The sequence below is a fragment of the Hyla sarda genome, chromosome 1 (genome assembly GCF_029499605.1).
Source record: "Hyla sarda isolate aHylSar1 chromosome 1, aHylSar1.hap1, whole genome shotgun sequence".
NCBI lineage: Eukaryota > Metazoa > Chordata > Amphibia > Anura > Hylidae > Hyla > Hyla sarda.
Window position 1 is genome coordinate 462935308 of NC_079189.1, and position 22739 is coordinate 462958046.

The 22739-nt window shown below is 42.5% G+C and overlaps 1 protein-coding gene across 1 annotated transcript in view; it reads left to right on the top strand.

The window, feature by feature from the left end:
• KNTC1 (kinetochore associated 1) overlaps positions 1-22739 on the top strand; it is a 242213-nt gene that overhangs the window by 33239 nt on the left and 186235 nt on the right. Inside the window, exons 4-7 of the mRNA XM_056535369.1 lie at positions 1551-1666; positions 20109-20187; positions 22460-22537; positions 22622-22656. Of these exons, the coding sequence (XP_056391344.1) occupies positions 1551-1666; positions 20109-20187; positions 22460-22537; positions 22622-22656 (308 nt within the window). The remainder of the gene's footprint in view (positions 1-1550; positions 1667-20108; positions 20188-22459; positions 22538-22621; positions 22657-22739) is intronic.

Consider the following 22739-nt stretch of genomic DNA (forward strand, 5'->3'; position numbering starts at 1 on the left):
TGAAATAATATACAAGAATATGGTGTGTCACTGCCTGTGTCTCTCTAATAGCTTAAAGCGATCAGTTATCCACCGTTTGTTCCCCTCAGGGTCCTGGGCGCAACCTAGAATAAACACAAAAATCTCCCTTAGCAACATGTTGTAACTCACCAGGAATCATGCTTGACAGGGATTTAGGGCTTGTTCTCACGATCATGTGTGGATAGTGGGCTAGCTTGAGAGACCACCGGGTGCTGTAAAGGCAATATGCCTACATTAGATATCTATAGAGACGCCATACAGACAAGTGTGTAGTATGGAGACCATAGTATTGTTCCAGATGTACTTACAGTTTGTTGATAGAGATGCACGCAAGAAACGCTGCAATGGCAGCGAGTGCCGGAGCGGTGTCCGGAGCTGGTGCGTGTATGGTGAACACGCCGGCGTCTAACTGAAGCCCGCGCGCACCTTTTTTACGTCACTGGAGGGCGCTCCCTATGATGCCGTCAATGGGGGCGCTGCCTCCCTGTCAATCATTAGAACTCCGTTCCTAAGATTGGAACATGTTCAGACGTCGGGTGCGGTAGCTACCAGAGGTACGGTCAATAAAATAAATTATATTAACGAAATTCCTGACTTAGGCTAATGATAAGACTAATATCTATGGGCAATCTAATCTCCGCAGGAGCATATGTCAGGTTAATAAAGCCTACATATGTAAACCATCTCCTTATCAAAAAGGATTCAAGTGCCAGCTTTTACATAATATAACTGCCAATAATCCTTTTTGTAATTATTCATAAGAAAGAAATTTTATATATAGAAAGGAATATGTCTTGTATCTAAATCTTGTATTTTCATGCTTATAAAACATTTAGCTAAAAGGAGTGTTAGTATGACTGGTTATGTTAGTATACACAGGCTAGAGGCTGTGGCACACATGTGAAACATTTTTTTTTTTTTAAATCAACTGGTGCCAGAAATTTAAACAGATTTGTGAATTACTTCTATTAAAAAATCTTAATCCTTCCAATAGTTATTAGCTTCTGAAGTTGAGTTGTTGTTTTCTGTCAAACTGCTCTCTGATGACTCACATACCGTGCAGTTCCTATGGGGATATTCTCCCATCATGCACAGCTCCCAGGACGTAACATCATCATTGAGCAGTTAGACGGAAAACTTCAGAAGCTAATAACTATTGGAAGGATTACGATTTTTTAATAGAAGTAATTTACAAATCTGTTTAACTTTCCGAAGCCAGTTGAGATATATATAAAAAGGTTTTGCCTGGAATACCCCTTTAACTTCTATAGTAAAGAGAAGCCAAGGCAGCATCACCATGATCAGTGTCCCCTTATATTTTACACTTTGCAATATTTAGGTCATATGAACCTTCCTCAGGCCTCCTATGATTGCTTGCTGCATCACTTTGTCTACCATTTTTATTTATTTCAGAATTAGTGATAGAAGCTCATAGCAGACCCTCCGACACACGTCAACAGGGCTTTTTTTTTAATCATTTGAATTGTTGGTGGTATATAAATTAATGATTGTTATTATTACTATTGCAGATACTGAAGTAGATGTTGTTGGCCTTTGCTACGAAGGAAGATTTCTGTTAGTTGGGGAAAGAAATGGAAGTGTTCACCTTATACATGTACTGTCTAGACAGATCCTGATTACCAAAGTAGGTATTTAAGATTTTTGGTCTGTTTCTTTAAGCTCTTAAATAAAATTTAGGCTAAATAGAGATGAAGTTTAAATTGTTATTGTCATTAAGATTAACTTTAGATTTTGTATATTATGGGGGCTGCCATCTTTTCTGAGCTGTTCTTAACAGCAAATGGAGAAATGCCTTAATGCAAGCCCCATGAATATGGACCACAAAAGACACAAGCTGTCCCATTGACATAATTCGGAAAGGCTTCGGAGTGTGCTTTGTGACTTTTATGGAGGTTATTCTACAGGAACGGGGAGGCTGAGCTTTAGCTTTTGTGAAGATCCTGTCTAATCTGTACACTGATGTCTTCTTTTAGGCTAGGATTCAACTACATGCAAAAATGCTGATAAAAGATTAGTTCAATAGTGAACTGCAAAATGTCAGATCCACTTGATGTTTTTCAGTTTGGCGTTTTTATTTCTTAATTTTTTTTTAATCCTTTGGGTGTTTTTCAGCTCTTTTTGGCTCCTTAGCAGTTTTTCAAAAACGACCTCTTGTTGAGACATAGGCTTTTTTGGGGGGGAAAATCTTGACTTTTTTTCTCCCATATAAGTCTGAGAGCAAAAAATAAAAATAAATAAAAAAAAAAACGCCAAGAAACGACATGTGGGTTTTAACTTTAGTGTTTTTGCAGGTGGTTTTTATTCTTTTTTGGACTTTAGCGATCCAAAAATAAGTGATGGAGACAGTAGTACCTGCATTAATCGACAGATTGCAGCAGGTGTCAGAAACGACACTCGCTGCGATCTGTCTATTAATGCAGGTACTTCAGCTCCCAGCATGGAGCTGTGTGTACTCCATGTTAGGAGCAGTAGTACTTGCAATTAAGGACAGATCACAGCGGGTGTCACTCCTGACACCTGAAGCGATTGTCTTATCGATTGCAGAGATGCGGAGTGGCTCTCTACAGTGCTCGCATCTCTGCTCTATACTCTGGCTGGCCAGTGATGTGAATAGAACATCACTCATTCATATTTCCCACTGAGAGCGGGGATTGGCTGCCACCATCCGGCCAATCACCACTCTGGACGGAAAATATGAATGAGTGATGTTTTTTTTCGCATCACTGGCCGTCCGGAGTATACTGTAGAGATGCGAGCGCAGTAGAGAGCCACTCCGCATCTCTGCAATAGATAGGATAATCGCATCAGGTGTCAGGAGTGACACCCGCGGCAATCTGTCTATTAGTACAGGTACTACTAAAAATGTAAAAAATTGAGGGGAAATAAAAGTAAAACACACACACTTTATTAAAGACATTATTAAAATACATTACTAATAAAGAAAAAATTAATTATAAAAAATTATTTTTACATTTAAATGGCCCCTTTCTACATTTTTATTATTGTTGGCTACATTTTTAGTTCCCTGCCCGTCCATATAAATTGATCCCTGTTAAAAAATTTTTTTTTTTAAATGTCGTTATAAAAATAAGTTTCGTTAGATACACTTTTTTCCATCCCTACTGCATCCTTTTTATTTATTTACTTATTGTTTTTGGTACCCAACACATTTTGAAAAAAATGCCAAGGAAGCCAAAAAAAATGCAAAAACCTCAGAAAAATGTGGCAGTTTTCCTGGCGTTTTTAAGCCTTAAAATACGAAAGACAAAAACCTCAGTGGAATCCTAGCCTTACAATAATGCTGTACAGATCACTTTCCAGCAGCTTCCTCATCACAGATAAAACAGAAGGTCTCACTTCAGTTTTAGGCCTAGTGGCCAAACTAAAAACTCAGGATTTCAAGATTAATTTCAAATATAGATGTATAACGGGGAAAAAAATAAAAAAATGTTACAAAAAATTCTAAGCATAAAAACTTCATTTAAACAGCAGGTAATTTTCTGATGACCTAAGATCAGTGCTGATGTCGGCTTAGATCAACATTCAAAAAAGCAGAAGGATGAGAAAGAGCTATGAATGAAGCCGCTTGTGTTGTACTGTAAGGCATACCAACTGTAGAAAACTATTTTAAATATTGTAAATATGAGGTATTTAATAAAATATATACCGAACATTTGTCTGCACGTCCATAAAGACTAATGGGAACCTGTGAGGTTAGTTACATTAAATCGGATAGTGATTAAATGTTTTTACAGTGCAGTTATCCTAGGCATTCTATACCATGAGTAAATAAAACTTCTGTAGAAATATAGGGGATAGGTTATTTTAACCCGTTAAGGACACCGACGTCCTGGTACTTAAGGACACAAGGCGTACCTGTATGCCCGTCTAAATTCCGGTCCCCGCTGCTCAGCAGACATTCCGTGACAACGCCTGGGGGGTCCTGAGACTTCACACTGGCGATCTGCGGCAATTCCGGTCATACGTGTGACCCGATGACTGGGAATTAGAAGGTGATCGGCGGTGTACTATACACTGCCAATCACATCCTGTTGCTGGGGGGGGGAGGTGGCGATCACATCACCTCCCCAGATGAGCTGCTATTGGTCGGCAGGGGAGGGGTTAATGTCTCCTTCTCTCAGCTCTGCCAGCCCACCAAGCTCAGTCAGTGGGCAGAGCTGAGAGAAGAAGCCAGGGACCCCTCTCTGACCAGAGCTGTGCCCCTCAGGGCAGAAGAAGTGGCGTCCTGCCATTCTTAGTGCAGGGTGAGTTTGTATGGATGGAAAGGTAGGAGATGGGGGGGAAATTTAAAACATCTTTTTCCCCGACCTCCTCAAGGGTCCGCCACACATTTTGGAGCATGACCCAGGCCCTATTAGGGCTTCGGACGCTGCAATTTTTTTTTCACACACCGTTAGAGTTTGCCCCAAACACACACATACATACATACACACACACACACACACACACACACACACACACACACACACACACACACACTCTGCCGCCCCGCACCCGCCCTGGTACTGCATATGGGCCTAGTCAAAAAAAAAACAATGTCAGGCAGTACTGGAGTGGGGACCTTCTCTACCAGACCCCACTCTACAGTATGGCCATGACATGGGGAACGTTCGAGGCCATACGGAAATGCCTGCATTACACTGATAATCCACCATGTCCAGCATAGGGTTTGGGGCAGCCATATTTTTTTGTTTTGGCTATACTCTGGGTCATCATTCTGGGAATATAATTGGCATATCAGTAGTAAATTGCAATTCTCCTGTCCAGAGCAGGAGAAAATCCCCATAGCAAACATATGCTCCTCTGGACCATTCCTAAAATGGTCAGCAGAGAGCACTGTGGCCATGACATGAGTGGAAATGCATTCCTTTTTACGATTTCTCTTTAGTATACAGCCCCTAAAAAGTACTGGAAGGATTAAAAATTAATAGAAGTGATTTTACAAATCTCTTTAACTTTCTGGCACCAGTTGAAAAAAAAAAAAAAAGTTTTCCCCTTTGGCTTCATCTTCTACCTCATTCAGCCTTTTCCCTAATTTTTTTGGAAGTCCTGTCTTAATACTACAGTATCATCTTGTCTTCCCCTATCTGATTTTGAACCTCCCTTAATGCTTCATTTGTTTTTTCTACCCCCTCAAATATTTTGCTGAGCATTAGTTAGCAGCTTTAGTTCCTTCTTCCTCCTGATTATCTTCTTCTATCGCCTCCTCAGAATTTCCTGCTGCTATTATAATTATTTTTTTTCCCTTTCCAACTCTAACACTTTTCCCCCCCTTAATCCCTGGAGATTGAAAGAATTTTTCCATTGAGCCTCCGCCCACCGCACCATCTCCCTTCTCCTTCTGACGGGTTGATGTCCAACCCCCTGACATGCAGTTGGGTGCCAAGTTCTCTTTCCCTGCATTCTTCTCCCCCCCCCCCCCCCACTGTCCTGACCTCCAAGACCAACTTCTTCTACTATTTCCTCTCCTTTCTACAAAAACTGCCCCGACCAGTTGGTCCCTCTGACCCTACCGTTATTTATCACAACAATTAGCCTCAGTTACTGCCCTTCATTATGGAATCATATACCCTATTTACCGGCGTATAACACTCACTTTTAAAACTTAACTTTAAGGCAAAAAGCCTGCCTGCGTGTTATACGCCGATAAATCTTCTGGTCACTGGTTTAAAGCTGCCGCAGCAGCAGCTGCTTGTTTAGTATTAGCAGCACGGCCGCGGCCACTTTAAATCAGTGACCAGCGATGGCTTCTCCCTGCTCTGCTTTTAATTTTTCTTACTTTCCACCTCCCTCATCATTCCCCCTTTTCTCTGCTTTTTATAGTTTTTTTTTTGTGTGGTCAGTGAAGCAGATGAGTGACGTCCTCTCCCAGCTTCTCTGCGCGGCATCAGGGAACGTCACTTTTCATTTCCTGTAGTCGCCGCACTCCGAACTCTGACTAGCGGCAGTTACAGGAAATGAAAAGTGACGTCCCTGATGCCGCGCAGAGAAGCCGGGAGAGGACGTCACTCATCTGCTTCACTGACCGAAGCCCGCAAGACAGCCGAAGCGCAGCCAGGTAGGGCAAATAAAAAAACTATGAAAAGCAGGGAAAAGGGGGAATGATGAGGGAGGGGAAGAATAGCATAGGAGGAACATGATGGGGGGATGATGAGACAGGGGGAATGATGGGGGACATGAGACAGGGTGGGGGATGATGAGGGGGGGAAATGATGGGGGACATGATGAGACAGGGTGGGGGATGATGAGATGGGGGGAAATGATGGTGGGGGAGGCACTAAAGGCTTAATGTCTGTATGGCTAGTGGTGGTCTATGACGGGGATATATTGAGACATGGTGGGATGATGAGACATGGGGGGTGGCAATGAGAGGGGTAAATGTGGCACAGGGACTGATAAAAGGGAAGGAATGATGTGGCAGAAGAAAACAAAGTTGGGGGGATGATGTGGCATTTAGTCCAAGTCATTTATTTTAAATTTCATTTTTTTTTTTTTACTTAAATCTCCCTGTTAAAATGGGGTGCGTGTTATACGCCGATAAATAGGGTAAATATGAATTAGGTATTCGAGTACTAGAATAGAAATCCATCATCCTGTTATAAAATATTGAACCTCTGGAAAGAAGCAGTTAATCATTAAAGTACATACATTTTTTACAATTCAACGAGTTGGGTTCAACACCCGGGGAAAGGCTCTCTGTCCAAATCCTTAGCAGCACAATGTTAATTTCTAACCCAGACTTGCTGTTAATGCAATATTAGATAGCACCTGGGTCTGTTATTGGATATTAGAACACAAAAAGAAAAAAGGGCTAGTCTTTACAGCATAACAATTCTAGAATTCAGCAATTAGTTGCAGCTTTTATATAATTGTTAGATGTATAGCCAAAAGTTGATGTTAATGTGTCAAAGTGAAGGAAGTCCCCAAACAAAGCAGTCAGTTAATCTTTGAGATGTATCAGTTCTAGAGTTCAGCAGTTGTTTGCAGCTTTTATATAGATATTACATTTATAGCCAAAAATTGATATTAGTACACCAAAGTTATCAGTGAAATAAATCTCCAAACAAAGCAGCTAGTTGTACATTCAATCTTAACGTTCAACAATGTTTGGAATTACAGTACAATTGTTCTGTCAGTGGGAACGCAAGTAGCAGGGTAGCTTGTTGGCTATTAATTAGGAGGATCCTGAATTACACAGATTTTCACACCCCCTGATAAAATTTTTAGATTGAATAACAAAATTTCCAGCAACAGTCCCCCACAGTTGTAAATGTTAAGCTTCGGCAAATATCTGTGTTACTTCAATTGCTCTGAGTTTTAGATTGCTTTTCAGCTATGTTTGGGGCTCGGCTCCTCTCACCACTCCCGTCTCTCCATTTCCGAAGCCCAGCGTCACATGTGTCCACTTCACTCCGTTCATAACTTCCTTCGCTCCTACTCCTCACAGCTTCCCACGAGTCACCACCACCGGCGCTTCATCAGCCACCACCTCACTGCTCCGCTACTCCACAAAGTCTCCCTCGCTCGGCCTCCTTCACTCCGGTCTCAAAGCACTGCCTCACGCCCAGGGCTCCACCACAGCTGCAGCCTCCTCACAGCAGCAGCTTCCGCACCAACGCGGCAGCCACGCCCTGATGCAGGTACAGGGTTCATGACGTCTCAGTTGGCTGGCTAAGCTGGGTGGTCAGAGCAGCGTCTCGTACGTCCGCTCACATGCTCCGCCCAGCATAATTCACTCTCCAAAATACCATTGTTGCTCCTTCCCTTCTGAGCCCTCTACTGCGCCTGCAGAACACTTTACATCTACATATGAGGTATTTCCTTACTCAAGAGAAGTTGGGTTACAAATGTTGGTGGGATTTATCTCCTTTTACCCCTTGTTAAAAATTCAAAAACTGGGTCTACAAGAAGATGCGAGTGTAAAAAATGAAGATTTAGAATTTTCTCCTTCACTTTGCTGCTATTCCTTTGAAACACCTAACACATTGTTAACACTGTGTTAACACATTTTCTGAATGCCATTTTAAATGCAGGGTGGGCCATTTATATGGATGCACCTTAATAAAATGGGAATGATTGGTGATATTAACTTCCTGTTTGTGGCACATTAGCATATTTGAGGGGGGAAACTTTTCAAGATGGGTGGTGACCATGGTGGCCATTTTGAATCCAACTCTTGTTTTTTCAATAGGAAGAGGGTCATGTGACACATCAAACTTATTGGGAATTTCACAAGAAAAACAATGATGTGCTTGGTTTTAACGTAACTTTATTCTTTCATGAGTTATTTACAAGTTTCTGACCACTTATAAAATGTGTTCAATGTGCTGCCCATTGTGTTGGATTGTCAATGTAACCCTCTTCTCCCACTCTTCACACACTGATTGCAACACCGCAGGAGAAATGCTAGCACAGGCTTCCAATATCCGTAGTTTCACATGCTGCACATCTCGTATCTTCACAGCATAGACAATTGCCTTCAGATGACTCCAAAGATAAAAGTCTAAGGGGATCAGATCGGGAAACCTTGGGGGCCATTCAACTGCCCCACGACGACCAATCCACTTTCCAGGAAACTGTTCATCTAGGAATGCTCGGACCTGGCACGTTCCCTGAGTTTTTTCAGCAAGATGGTGCACCACCACATTATGGGTGTCACATCTGAGCATTCCTAGATGAACAGTTTCCTGGAAAGTGGATTGGTCGTCGCGGGCCAGTTGAATGGCCCCCAAGGTCTCTGGTCTCTGCATTGACAATCCAACACAATGGGCAGCACATTGAACACATTTCATAAGTGGTCAGAAACTTGTAAATAACTCATGAAAGAATAAAGTTACATTAAAACCAAGCCCTTAATTGTTTTTCTTGTGAAATTCCCAATAAGTTTGATGTCACGTGACCCTCTTCCTATTGAAAAAACTAAAGTTGGATTCAAAATGCCCGCCATGATCTCCACCCATCTTGAAAAGTTTCCCCCCTCACATATACTAATGTGCCACAAACAGGAAGTTAATATCACCAACCATTCCCATTTTATTAAGGTGTATCCATATAAATGGCCCACCCTGTACTTTGAGGGGTGCAGTTTTTATAATGGGGTCATTTATGGGGTATTTCTAATATGAAGTTCCTCCAAATCCACTTCAAAACTGAACTGGTCCCTGAAAAATTCCAATTTAGAAAATTTTGTGAAAAATTGGAGAATTGCAGCTGAACTTTCAAACCCTCTGATGTCCTCCAAAAGTAAAAACATGTCAACTTTATGATGTCAACATAAAGTAGACATATTGGCCCTCATTTCCTATTCTAAACCCGACTTGTTTTGTCAGGTTTTTTTGGCGCATCTTTGTCTGCGACATGTCGCAGACATCGTGCGCCAGTCTGCGACATTTTTTCCCGACGGACCCGATATGGATTCTCCCAAACCCGAAAAAGGGGCGTAACCCGACATTTCTGAGCTCTCCCATGTATTTATAAAGGTTTCCAACCCGAATTTGTTGAATTGTTGTGGATTTTTTCCCGGGATATCCATTTTCCTTACAAGCAGAGAGTTTCAAAGTTAAAATACCGTATATACTCGAGTATAAGCCGACCCGAGTATAAGCCGAGACCCCTAATTTCAACCCAAAATCCCAGGAAAAGTTATTGACTCGAGTATAAGCCTAGGGTGGGAAATACCTCACCCCCCCCTGTCATCATCCAGACCCGTCATTAACATCCTCATCATCATCCCCTTGTCATCATCCCACACATCCCCCCTTCATCATCCCCTTATCATCCCACACATCCCCCCTTCATCATCCCCTTATCATCCCACACATCCCCCCTTCATCATCCCCTTATCATCCCACACATCCCCCCCTTCATCATCCCCTTGTCATCATCCCACACATCCCCCCTTCATCATCCCCTTATCATCCCGCACATCCCCCCTTCATCATCCCCTTATCATCCCACACATCCCCCCTTCATCATCCCCTTATCATCCCACACCCCCCCCTTCATCATCCCCACACCCCCCCTTCATCATCCCCACACCCCCCCTTCATCATCCTCTTCTCATCATTCGCCCTCAGTGGTCTTCAACCTGCGGACCTCCAGAGGTTTCAAAACTACAACTCCCAGCAAGCCCGGGCAGCCATCGGCTGTCCGGGCTTGCTGGGAGTTGTAGTTTTGAAACCTCCGGAGGTCCGCAGGTTGAAGACCACTGCGGCCTTCAACATCATCCAGCCCCCCTCTCACCCCCTTTAGTTCTGAGTACTCACCTCCGCTCGGCGCTGGTCCGGTCCTGCAGGGCTGTCCGGTGGGGAGGTGGTCCGGGCTGCTATCTTCACCGTGGGCGCCTCTTCTCCGCGCTTCCGGCCCGGAATAGAGGCGTTGCCTTGACAATGACGCAGAAGTACGTTGGCAATGAACGCACCTCTGCGTCGTTGTCACGGCAACGTGACTATTCTGAGGCCGGGCCCGAAGCGCTTAGAAGAGGCCTCCCCGGTGAAGATAGCAGCCCGGAAGCAGTATCCCACCGGACGACCTCCTCACCGGACAGTCCTGCAGGACCGGACCAGCGCCGAGCGGAGGTGAGTACTCAGAACTAAAGGGGGTGAGAGGGGGCTGGATGATGTTGAAGGCCGCAGTGGTCTTCAACCTGCGGACCTCCGGAGGTTTCAAAACTACAACTCCCAGCAAGCCCGGACAGCCGATGGCTGCCCGGGCTTGCTGGGAGTTGTAGTTTTGAAACCTCTGGAGGTCCGCAGGTTGAAGACCACTGCGGGTGGGGGAGTTCACTCGAGTATAAGCCGAGGGGGGTGTTTTCAGCACGAAAAATCGTGCTGAAAAACTCGGCCTATACTCGAGTATATACGGTAATGCAAAATTATCCAAGTTAAATTTTGGAATTTTTCACCAAGAAATTATACAAGTATCGACGAAAATTTACCACTGACATAAAGTGGAATATGTCACGAAAAACAGTCTCTGAATCAGAATAAAAAGTAAAAGCATCCCAGAGTTATTTACGCTTAAAGGGGTATTCCAGGCCAAAATTTTTTCTATTTATCAACTGGCTCCGGAAAGTTGAACAGATTTGTAAATTGCTTCCATTAAAAAATCTTAATCTTTTCAATAGTTATTAGCTTCTGAAGTTTAGTTGTTGTTTTCTGTCTAACTGCTCTCTGATGACTCACGTCCCGGGAGCTGTGCAGTTCCTATGGGGATATTCTCCCATCATGCACAGCTCCCGTGACGTGACATCATCATTGAGCAGTTAGACAGAAAACTTCAGAAGCTAATAACTATTGGAAGGATTAAGATTTTTTAATAGAAGTAATTTAACTTTCCGGAGCCAGTTGATATATATAAAAAAAAAGGTTTTGCCTGGAATACCCCTTTAAAATGACAGTGGTCAGATTTGAAAAAAATGCTCTGGTCCTTAACCCCTTCCCTCTTAGGCGATTTTTCATTTTTGCACTTTTGTTTTTTCCTCCTCACCTTCTAAAAAAATTGTCCACCTAAAAATCCATATGAGGGCTTGTTCTTTGCGCCTACAATTTTAATTTGTAATACCATTTTTAATAATAATTTCACTACACAATCTACAGCAAAACCAGAAAAAAAATATTTGTGGGGCAAAATTGAAAATTAATTAATTTCTAGCGGCTTCTGTTGCTAGGCAGTGCAGGTGTAAAAATTGCACCTCATATTTATTCTGTAGGCCCATACGGTCACAAGGATACCCAATCTATAAAGGTTTGATATTATTTTACTGCTAAAATATATATATATATATATATATATATATATATATATATATATATATATATTCTACATGCAACAAAATTAATACGTTGAAAAATTTCCTCTTCTGCCCCCTATAACTTTTTTTTATTTTTCCATATAAGGGGCGTTATGAAGGCTCATTTTTTCGCCGTGATCTTAAGTTTTTATCGGTACCATTTTTGTTTTGATCAGACTTTTTAATCACTTTTTATTAATTTTTTTATGTCATTTTTGGGAACTTTTTTTACATGTACGCCATTGATCGTGCAGTTTAATTAACGAAATATTTTTATAGTTCGGACAATTACGCACGCGGCGATACCGCATATGTTTTTATTATTTACAGTTTTTTTTTTTTATGCGAAAAGGGGGGTGATTCAAACTTTTATTAGGGAAGCGGTTAAATCACATTTATTAACACTTTATTTTCGCTTTTATTTTTGCAATGTTATAGCCCCCATAGCGGACCATAACATTGCACACACTGTTTTCCTACACTGATCACTGCCATGCAATAGCATGGCATTGATCAGTGTTATTGCCGCTCAACTGCTCCTTCCTGGATCTCAGGCACGGAGCAGTCATTCGGCGATCCTCCTCGCGTCCTCACAATTTCACAGTGGTGGTCCCAATCAACACCACTGAGCTGACCGGCAGTGTTTACTTTCGTTCGATAGCTGCGTCTAAAGGGTTAATGCCAGACATCAGCCCGATCGGCGATGTTCTGGCATTAGCCGTGGGTCCTGGTTGCCTATAGCAACCGGGACTTACCGGGTATGATGTGCGCTCATCTGCTGAGCGCGTGTCATACCTCGGGAGCCGCGGATGGACGTTAATGAACGTCCATTTGCGGCAAGGGGTTAAGGTGAAAATGGGCTAAGTCCTTAAGGGGTTAAAAATCCACTTACAAATGAGTTTATATAACCTGAGAAATTAGTGAGTAAGTACATATAGGCGATAGCCATCCACCTATATATGGAGTATATATGGCTCTTTTATGTTGCTCTTTGCTTTCTATGACCAGTGCTGGGTAGCAGCTTTGTTTGCCCAGACATTTTGGGGTGCACATTTTCTTATATTTTCTTTTAGAGAAGAATATATTTGTATGCTCCACGTGCACAGAACTCCACGTGGCTGACAAGCCCCCTCTATGCAGCGTCACTGGAGTATCCAGAAGAGCAAAAAAAGGTTTTCTATGGAGCGCGCACCGCACTGGTAAACGGGACAAACTGCAGACACTGTGGTTAAAATAAAAAAGATTTTATTAAGAAGCTGAGTACTCGTTTTGGGAGCATGTGCCTTTTTCAAGTCTATATGAGTACACCACAATACTTGCACATTTGAAAAAAATAGGATATGGATTGCACCATGACATCACCACCGGTCAAAGCATCACATCCTGTACACATTGACACAATGACAACATTCACAATCACATGTTAAAGCTCAGTAGCTTAGGTATAAGTATCCGTATTAGACTACTAGTCAATAAGGAGATTTTTTTGTACTCACCGTAAAATCTCTTTCTCAAAGCCTTCATTGGGGACACAGGAGACCATGGGGTATATGCTGCTGCCACTAGGAGACTGAAACTAGGCATAAAAAAAGAAGTTGGCTCCTCCCAGCAGCATATACCTGCCCACTGGTCAATAACTAATCGGTTGTGTCACCGGAAATGACCGCTGGGCACACCCAGCAAGAAGGCCAGAAACATGACCTACCACCAGGCCTGAGCACAAAGGCTGGCTTCCGGAACTCGCTAGTACAGAGGAACCTCTTGGAGGCTGAAGAAGGTTTGGAACAAATCGTTAATGACCCGATCTGAGAAGCTGGAGTCTAAAAACCATAGTTCCAAGACAAGCCTTTAGAAAACCGGCAGAAAGGAGGACCGAGGGAACAAGGAAGCACGTCCGCGATGAAGCACAGATGAACCAATGTGGGACCACCAGTATGACTGGAATGCCCACGCATACAAGGTCCCCTGTGAGGAACAGAAGTGACTGGGGCAAGGTCCCACCCATGGCAGAATGCCAAACTGCCGCAAAGGACAAAGGATCGACGTAACCACGTAGGCCACCACCAGTCCACACTTACAGATGCAAGCGAGGTGCAGAGGGGCATGGGATCCCTGTGGCAGAACAGACCAGCAGGCTACGAAGGGACGTAGAGGGGGACCCAGTGGAGAAGTCACTCCCGATGAAGCAAGAAAGGAACACTTGGAGGCATGTAAGGTCCTGAAAGCGGAAGGTCGATCAAGAAGACTGACGACCAAGTACAGATATGTAAACTGCATCCTCCGAAACCAAAAGAACATACTGCAACCTAAGGAAGCAACAAACCTCTGAAACCCAGGGCAGGCAGAAAAGAGGGCGAGGAGGAGGAAGGCCTCAAAGGTATGCCAAAGCGCAGAGATTGCTAAAAATGGCACTGTACAAGGACCAATGGATACAAGCGCCTCCCCTAAGGGGAAAGGTAGTAGGAAGTTCGAAGTAGCCATATCAGGAACCACAAAGACATCGCTGGTACACCCGCCAAGAGAGGAAGGTAAAGCAGGCACAGCCAACATTACTTTACTCTAGGAAAGGATGAACGCAAGAGCTAGGACAGGAATAGCTGTAGCTGGGTCAATGCTCACAGCACTCCGATCAAGGAAAGGCGAAAGCGATGGTCAGATTATCAATCTCAAACCAGGAGAAAGAATGACGACAATAAAAGGAATAGTAGTAACCGCACAAAATAGTCACCACTCCTTCAAGGAAGGGAGATGGCCGGAAGAGCAATAGAAGGCATCCTAATAAAACCCTCAGTACAGCTTCACCGAAGTGGTAGTGTGATGGCTGGACCAGCCATTGAAGGAATCATGAAAAATCCATCAGTAGCCTGCCCTCTAAAGGAGCAAGGTAATGACCCTAATAACATAGCAGGCATCCTAGAACCACACCCCCATACAAAGGGAAAGAGCAATCAAAACATTCTCAAGAGTCTCTCATAGCAACTGCAGGAACCCTGCAAAACACAGCACCCAGGAATGGAGTAGTGCAATGAGCTATATACTAGAAGAAGCAGGCGATCCATGGAAAAAAAAAGGCCCCCCATGGAAGGAGGCAGGGGATGGCTGCGCAGGCACCATGGAACCATATCCCCCATAGAAGAGGGAAGAGTGCATGCTATGGCTGAAACAGCAGAAACAAGCAACACATGGTACCTAGAAATAGTGTTCTGACCGGTAGGGGGGCACGAGGCACAGCCACAGTGGGCACCCAGGGCTACTGAAGAAAACCCCAGGATGATGCACTGTGCTTACAAGACACCATGTATGTACAGGTTCGCCATGGCAGACACTGCATATAAGCAGTGGGGAACCAATACACCAGATGCGGCAGAAATGCACGAGAGAGAAGTAATGCATGAATGACAATGCTACGCCACCCAGAGAAGGGGAAAATGGGTGCCGCGTCTGTTGAGTTTCTAGTGCCGATGCAAGACCGACTCAACAGTTACCCTGTATTGGTAAGGTGGAGCCATATCCTCAACAGTGGAAGTAGCAAACATAAATATCCGGTGGCGGAGGAAAGAAAAACGCATCAACAGGTGCGCAGAAGTAGTCGTGTTAATCCCATGAAGATCACAGGTACACCAACCAAGGAAGGGTTAAAGAGACTGTTGCTTCCAAGGAAAGTCCAGTGCATCCGATGGGACACCCCTTCTGGACACCTCCCACCGTAGTGGGGTACAGGAGCATCCTTTGCTGATGCGGCAAATATCAAGCCCTCCATAGAGGCCGGAGACGGAACCCCTGTAGCACATGTGACAGAAGCCACGCCGTCCACGGAATATGGAGAGGGCCCCACTCACAAGCAGAGTCAACCCCTCCGGGTACTCCCTACTGGTGGTGGGGTGCCAGAATTTTAGCCGCGGACACGGTAGATGCAATACTCGCCATGGATGCAGGAGAGGGCCTCTTGCGGAAGCAGGGACACTTACCCCGGTTATCACCAACTGGAAGTGGTGTCCCGAAACTACAGCTACGGGTGTGGCAGAAGTCACTCCCTCCGTGGATGCTAGAGAGGGCCCACTGCACCACAGGGTCACTCCTTCAGTAAAGTCTTTCTGTTACCGCGATGCCGGAACTGCAGCTGCAGCGGGCAACCCCTTTGGTTACCGCACACAAGCAGTGGGATAACGGAACTCCAGCCGCGGATGTGGCAGACACTGGGTGGAGGACCGGTGAGAAAGGAAAGCAGACAATGCTGACTGGTTTCCTTGTACTCCCTAGGGGGATAGAGACAACATGGCATCAACAATCTTTGATGCCGTATAGGGTCCATTGCATATACATACAGGGTCACCCCTTCGGTATCTCGCACAAGTATTGGGGTACCGGGACTCTAGCCATGGTGCTGCAGACATGGCTTGGGTGACCAATGGTGGAGAAAGTAGACAGGACACTGGCATACCCCAGGAGACACCATACTTACCTGCAGTTGTCTTAAGCCAGCTTAAAGCCACTCTGCATCATTACAGGCTGCTAAAGCCAGACGAGCAGGGGCAAGAGGGGGACCTGAACCCAAGGTACACCACTTGGCGCTGGACGATGGCGAGAAGGGGTTAAAGGCCTATACTCTATGCCCCATGCTCCTTCGTTACATGTGGGAGAACCTAGAAAAATAAGAGAAAAAATAAATACTAGCTAGACATCCCTAGCTAGAAAATAATAAAAGAAAAAGACCAGGTCCGAAGAGCTCCAGACCTGTGTCTGCCTCCTACTGACACTAAGCTAAAACTGATTAGTTCTGTGCCAGTGGGCGGGTATATCCTTCTGGGAGGAGCCGACTTTTTTTCTTCCTAGTGGCAGCCTTGTAGTGGCAGCCTTGTAGTGGCAGCAACATATCCCCAATGAAGCAACCGAGAAAAGAAAAATGCCATTGGTGTCACTGGTAAAGTGTACCATTTCACTATTACCTGATGATGAGGTTGTAGGTGCAATTCCCCCTTGAGGTCAGTAGTATTAGAAAAATTATTAGTTAAAATTATACTATAATTAATAGGCTAATATTACATATTTATTATAAAATATTTAAGAATATTACTTATATAAAAAAAGGCGACTTTTTTACAGTTTTTTATTTTATATTATTGCAATCTTTGTTTCTTGTATGATGATTAGCCTCTTAAGGATGCTGGGCGTACCTGTACACCCTGCGCCCGGTCCCAGTATATATCGCAGGGTCACGCTAATGAAACCCGGGACCCTGGGCTAATAGTGTGCGGCACCGATCGACTCTTTAGATGCAGCATTCAAAGTTGATCGCCGCATCTAAAATGAAAGTGAAAGATTCCTGGCAGCTCAGTCGGGCTGATCGGGACCATTGCGGTGAAATAGCAATGTCCCAATAGTGCCAGAACAGTGGAACCCCCCACTTAACCCAATTTTGGAAACTACACCCCTCATGTAATGTAATAAGGGGTACAGATGAGAATTTACGCCCACAGGTGTCTGACACATTTTTGGAACAGTGGTCCGTGAAAATGAAAAATTAAATTTTTCATTTGCACAGCCCACTGTTCCAAAGATCTGTCAAACGCCAGTGGGGTGTAAATACTCAATGCACCCCTTATTACATTCTGTGAGGGGTGTAGTTTCCAAAATGGGTTCACATGTGGGGGGTCCACAGTTCTGGCACCACAGGGGGCTTTGTAAACGCACATGGCCCCTGATTTCCATTCCAAACAAATTCTCTCTCCAAAAGCTCAATGGCGCTCCTTCTCTTCTGAGCATTGTAGTGCGGCAGCAGAGCACTTGACGTCCACACATGGGGGTATTTCCCTACAAATTTTGGGGGTCATTTTCTCCTATTACAAAATGTAAAATTTGGGGAAAAAACTGCATTTTAGTGGGAAATTTTTTTTTTTTCATTTACACCTCCAAGTTTGATAATAAGTTGTCAAACACCTGTGAGGTGTTAAGGCTCACTGTACCCCTTGTTACGTTTCTTGAGGGGTGTAGTTTCCAATATAGTATGCAGTGTTTTTTTTTTTTTGTTTTTTTTTTTTGCTGTTCTGGCATCATAGGGGCTTCCTAAATGCGACATGCCCCCCAAAAACAATTTCAGCAAAATATTCTTTCTAAAAGCCAAATGTGACTCCTTTTCTTCTGAGCATTGTAGTGTGCCAGCAGAGCACTTGACGTCCACACATGGGTTATTTCCATACTCAGAAGAGAAGGGGTTACAAATTTTGGGGGGCATTTTCTCCTATTACCCCTTGTAAAAATGTAACATTTGGGGGAAAACCAGCATTTTAGTGAAAATAAAATAAAAATCATTTACACATCCAACTTTAACGCAAAGTCGTCAAACACCTGTGGGGTGTTAAGGCTCACTGGACCCCTTGTTGCGTGCATTGAGTGGTGTAATTTCCAAAATAGAATGCCATGTTTTTGCTGTTCTGGCACTATAGGGGCTTCTTAACGAAGAAGAACGTATATTTACGTCCTGCGCCGGCTCCCGCCATATGCCGCGGAGTCACGCGGTGACCCCGCGTCATATCGAGGGGGTCCTGCATGTAGTTATGATTTTTTCCAGAAGTACGACAAAATGAAACCTGTATAAGTAGGGTACCATTTTAACCGTATGGGCCTACAGAATAATTAGGTGTAATTTTTACTGGAATATGCACTTCGTAGAAAAGGATGCCCCCAAAAATTACAAAATTGTGTTTTTTCTTCTATTTTGTCGCACAATGATTTTTTTTCCGTTCTGCCGGGGATTTTTGGGTAAAATGACTAATGTCACTGCAATTTTTAGGTTGAAAATTGAAAGGGTTATGATTTTTAAAAGGTAAGGAGGAAAAAAACGAAAATGCAAAAAACTGAAAAACCGTGCGTCCTTAAGGGGTTAAATGTGACATGCCCCCCAAAAGCATTTCAGAAAAACTCACTCTCCAAAATCCCACTGTCGCTCCTTCCCTTCTGAGCCCCCAATGCACCCACAGAGCACTTGACATACACAAATGAGGTATTTGCTTACTCGAGAGAAATTGGGTTACACATTTTAGTAAGATTTTCTCTCCTTTTACCCCTTGTAAAAATTCAAAAACTGGGTCTACAAGAACATGCCAGTGTAAAAAATGAAGATTTTGAATTCTCTCCTTCAATTTGCTGCTGTTCCTGTGAAACACCTTAAAGGGTTAACAAACCTTTTGAATGTTACTTTGAAGGGTCAAGTTTTTTTTATAATAGGGTCATTTGTGGGGTATTTCTAATATGAAAGCCCTTCAAATCCACTTAAAAACTGAACTGGTCCCTGAAAAATTTCGATTTTGAAAAATTTTGTGAAAAATTTGAAAATTTCTGCTGAACTTTGAAGCCCTCTGGTGTCTTCCAAAAGTAAAAACATGTCAACTTTATGATGAAAATATAAAGTAGACCTAATGTATATGTTAATCAATATATAATTTATTTGGAATATCAATTTTCCTTACAAATAGAGAGCTTCAAAGTAAAAAAAAAAATGCAAAATTTACAATTTTTTTCATCAAATTTGGGAATTTTCACCAAGTATCGGCAAAATTTTACCACTAACATAAAGTAGAATGTCACGAAAAACAATCTTGAAATCAGAATGAAAAGTAAAAGTATCGGTACATTTGTCCCTCCATAGAGATGCATGGAGGGAGCGTGTTGCCCACCACTTTGTGTCGTGGCCGGCACAGTTCTGTGTGCATGAGGAGAGTTGGGCAATGGGCAGGGCGTCTCAGGCCGACCCTCCCCCATCTTCTGGATAAGGGATACATTAAGTACCAGAGTTCTCCTTTAAGTACTAGAAATAAATTTTCATGGCAACCATTTTGCCAACTAGAAATATCTTAATGAGGATCTTTATTACAACATTGCCTACTTCCTAAACATTTATAGTTGCCTTCGTTTTCGTCACACTGGTCCTCCCTCAGGGCTTCTCCTCGGCTTACTTTAAATAGGAGTCAAGTTTTGGAAACCAAAATATCCCTTGGATTCATTAAATTATGTTGTGTAAATAAGATCTGCAAAAACTGAGGTGTGTGTATAAGTACAGTGCCGTAGATTGTAATCTTTATATAAAAACTGTTGTCATAGCAGTTATTTTACTATACTACTTACTAGAAGTATTCTAATGGATTTCTGATAGTGATCAGTCTTATTTAATCTTCTCAGTAAAGGTATCGGAAAAGACTGTTTTGTTTATCCTGTCTAATGTGATAGATTGTGATTAGTTTTTCCTGTGTTTTCTTAGACATTGGCACAGAATGTTGAGAAAAGCAATGAGCAAACTTTTAAAAGACTTCTTCTAGAAAAGGATGCTTCAGATGATGGTTTGTATATATATATCTATATATATATTATTTTTTTTCTTTGTTATTTAGGGGCATGTAGAATTTTGTGAAGAGAAACTTGTGAACAATAAAAACATTTGCTATAGATGGGCAGTAAACTGTATTTACAGTTTTATATTCCATTTATATTTACCCTTTTGTTCCACAAAATACAGTATAAATCTACTCTACACTGGTGTATCTTTATTCCCAAACTTGACCTTTTGTATGGGTATGGCAGTCAGCAATGGAAAGAATATCAGTGTTTATATATAAATGCAGATCCTGACACACAGCTTGGACTGTTTAGCATTATGTATGGATTCTTGCTCACTATAAATACACTGCCAAATGATTAGTCTGTGACTAAAGCAGATCATGGGAATACGGTCTATTATGGACATTTATCAACGGGTTTAGTCAGGTTTTCTTTGCTATAATTGTCGCAAAATTGTCGCAACTGCGACTACGCGATTTTTTGTGCGACATTTTGACTGGAAAGCGAGAAAAGCAAGTTTTCCAAAAATTTACTATGTAGTAATAATTTTAAAATGGACTACGGGTAGTCAGGTATTTATTAACTGCGAAAGTCGCAACTGCGCAAAAAAAAGTCGCAACAGCGTTAAAAATTGACTAAATTTACTCCAGCTCAAACATGGAGCAGAAAAAGCTACTACCAAAGTAAAAAAGGAAAAATTGCTTACGTGAAAGAAAATTATCAACAGGCTGAAAGCAGTTGATAAATACGTCACACATAAGCCAAAAAAAAGTAAGGAAAAAACTACTAAAAAAAAGAATACATAAGCAAACATTGATAAATGTCCCTCTATGTTGTAACATTCTGAAGGTTACAAATAGATAAATTATCCTTGCATGCATATAGCATTCTATTGTTCATAGATGAGTATAAAGAAAAACATAATAATTTCTAAAAGGCAGTGTCCCTCAGTCATGGCTACTAGCTGTGTGTATACGTCTCTCCTGAGCTGACTCGGTAATAAATACAGTGATCCCTCAACTTACAATGGCCTCAACATACAATAGTTTCAACATACAATGGTCTTTTCTGGACTATTATAACTAGAAACCAGGCTCCACAAACAATGCTACAGACAGTCCAGACCTGTAAAACATGTCAATGGCTGGAAGACCTGACCAATTAGAATGGGCATTCACTGGTAAAACCCCTGTATTACTGAAGTGCATGCACTGACTGGCTGTCTAGTAGCGCCCTCCTACAGTATAGGGAGGTATTGCATGTTCTGTACCACTCCTTACCTGTGCCAGGGATAGCTGCTCCAGATGAGGGCAGCTCCATTTTACTTTTTTAGGACATTACGTGTGCTGTACAAGACCCTGAAGAAGCTCCTGTCCTCTACATAGACAGTGATTTACAGCTCCCAGTTGATTTTTCTTTTTATATATAAGGACTTGCTTTATCTATATAAGTTATCTACTTTTTATTTTTTATTTTTTTTTATCCTCACTTTTTTCTATTTTTGGATGACATTTTGGTGGCTTCAGAATCAATTACCAGGTTTCCATATATTTATGGTCTCAACATACAATGGTTTCAACATACAATAGTCGTCCTGGAACCAACTGATCTTGTAACTTGAGGGACCACTGTATACATGCTTTATTGATTCTAGACTTGTTCCTCCTTGATAGAAAGTCAACTCTATTATTCTTAAATTATTATTCTTGAATCTTCTTATTTACTTACCCACTTAATCTGTAATGTACCGTCTGCAGAAAAGACTGCATTTTTCATGTGGTACATTGTAACCTAAGCAATTTCTCTACTCAATCTATATCCATTTAAAGTGGACCTGTCATCAGGCTTTTTTAGTGTAAACAAATGGCTTTGTTCAATACGACTTCTTTCCCCGAATTTGTTGATACTTTTGTTACAAAGATAGACTCCTTCATAGCCAAGATATTGTAGTTTTATTTTATATACAAATTAGATCTGCCTTGTCAAAAAAAAGTGCAAGTGCAGATAGGCTGTTGAGGCTGCCGGGAAAACCAGACATTACTGTGCATGGCTTGATCATCTTTCACAATGCGCCTGCTCGGGATTTGATGCAGTGGAACAGCAGGAAGGGCAGCAAAAATATTGCCAATCAAAGTTCATTGCAAAAGACGTCCTTTGCTGGGGAGTGTCTGTTTCTCCAGTCGGCCTCAGCTGCTGATCTGTGCTTGCGATTTTTTTGGCATAGTAGTTCCCTATTTACCTACCATTTATTGGTTTATGTGCTGTCTTCCTTAGGTGTTTACCATATGTTTCTTTTGACAAATGGAGGACTCTACTGTATTATGTACTTTCATATTGCAAGGATTAATGATGGTATGTATGATGTTTTGACTTGTAGTGCATTGCCTTATCTTTCTGTATAACAAAAAAACTGACTTTGCTGAATTTGCTTCACAGCTATCCAGACTATGGACATCAATGCTGCAAAAGAGGTTACTATACCCCCCCCCCCCCCCCCTTACAAGCTTTTTGTTTCACCTAGTACCTATTATTGAGTAAGCGTTTTGTTTTTGTT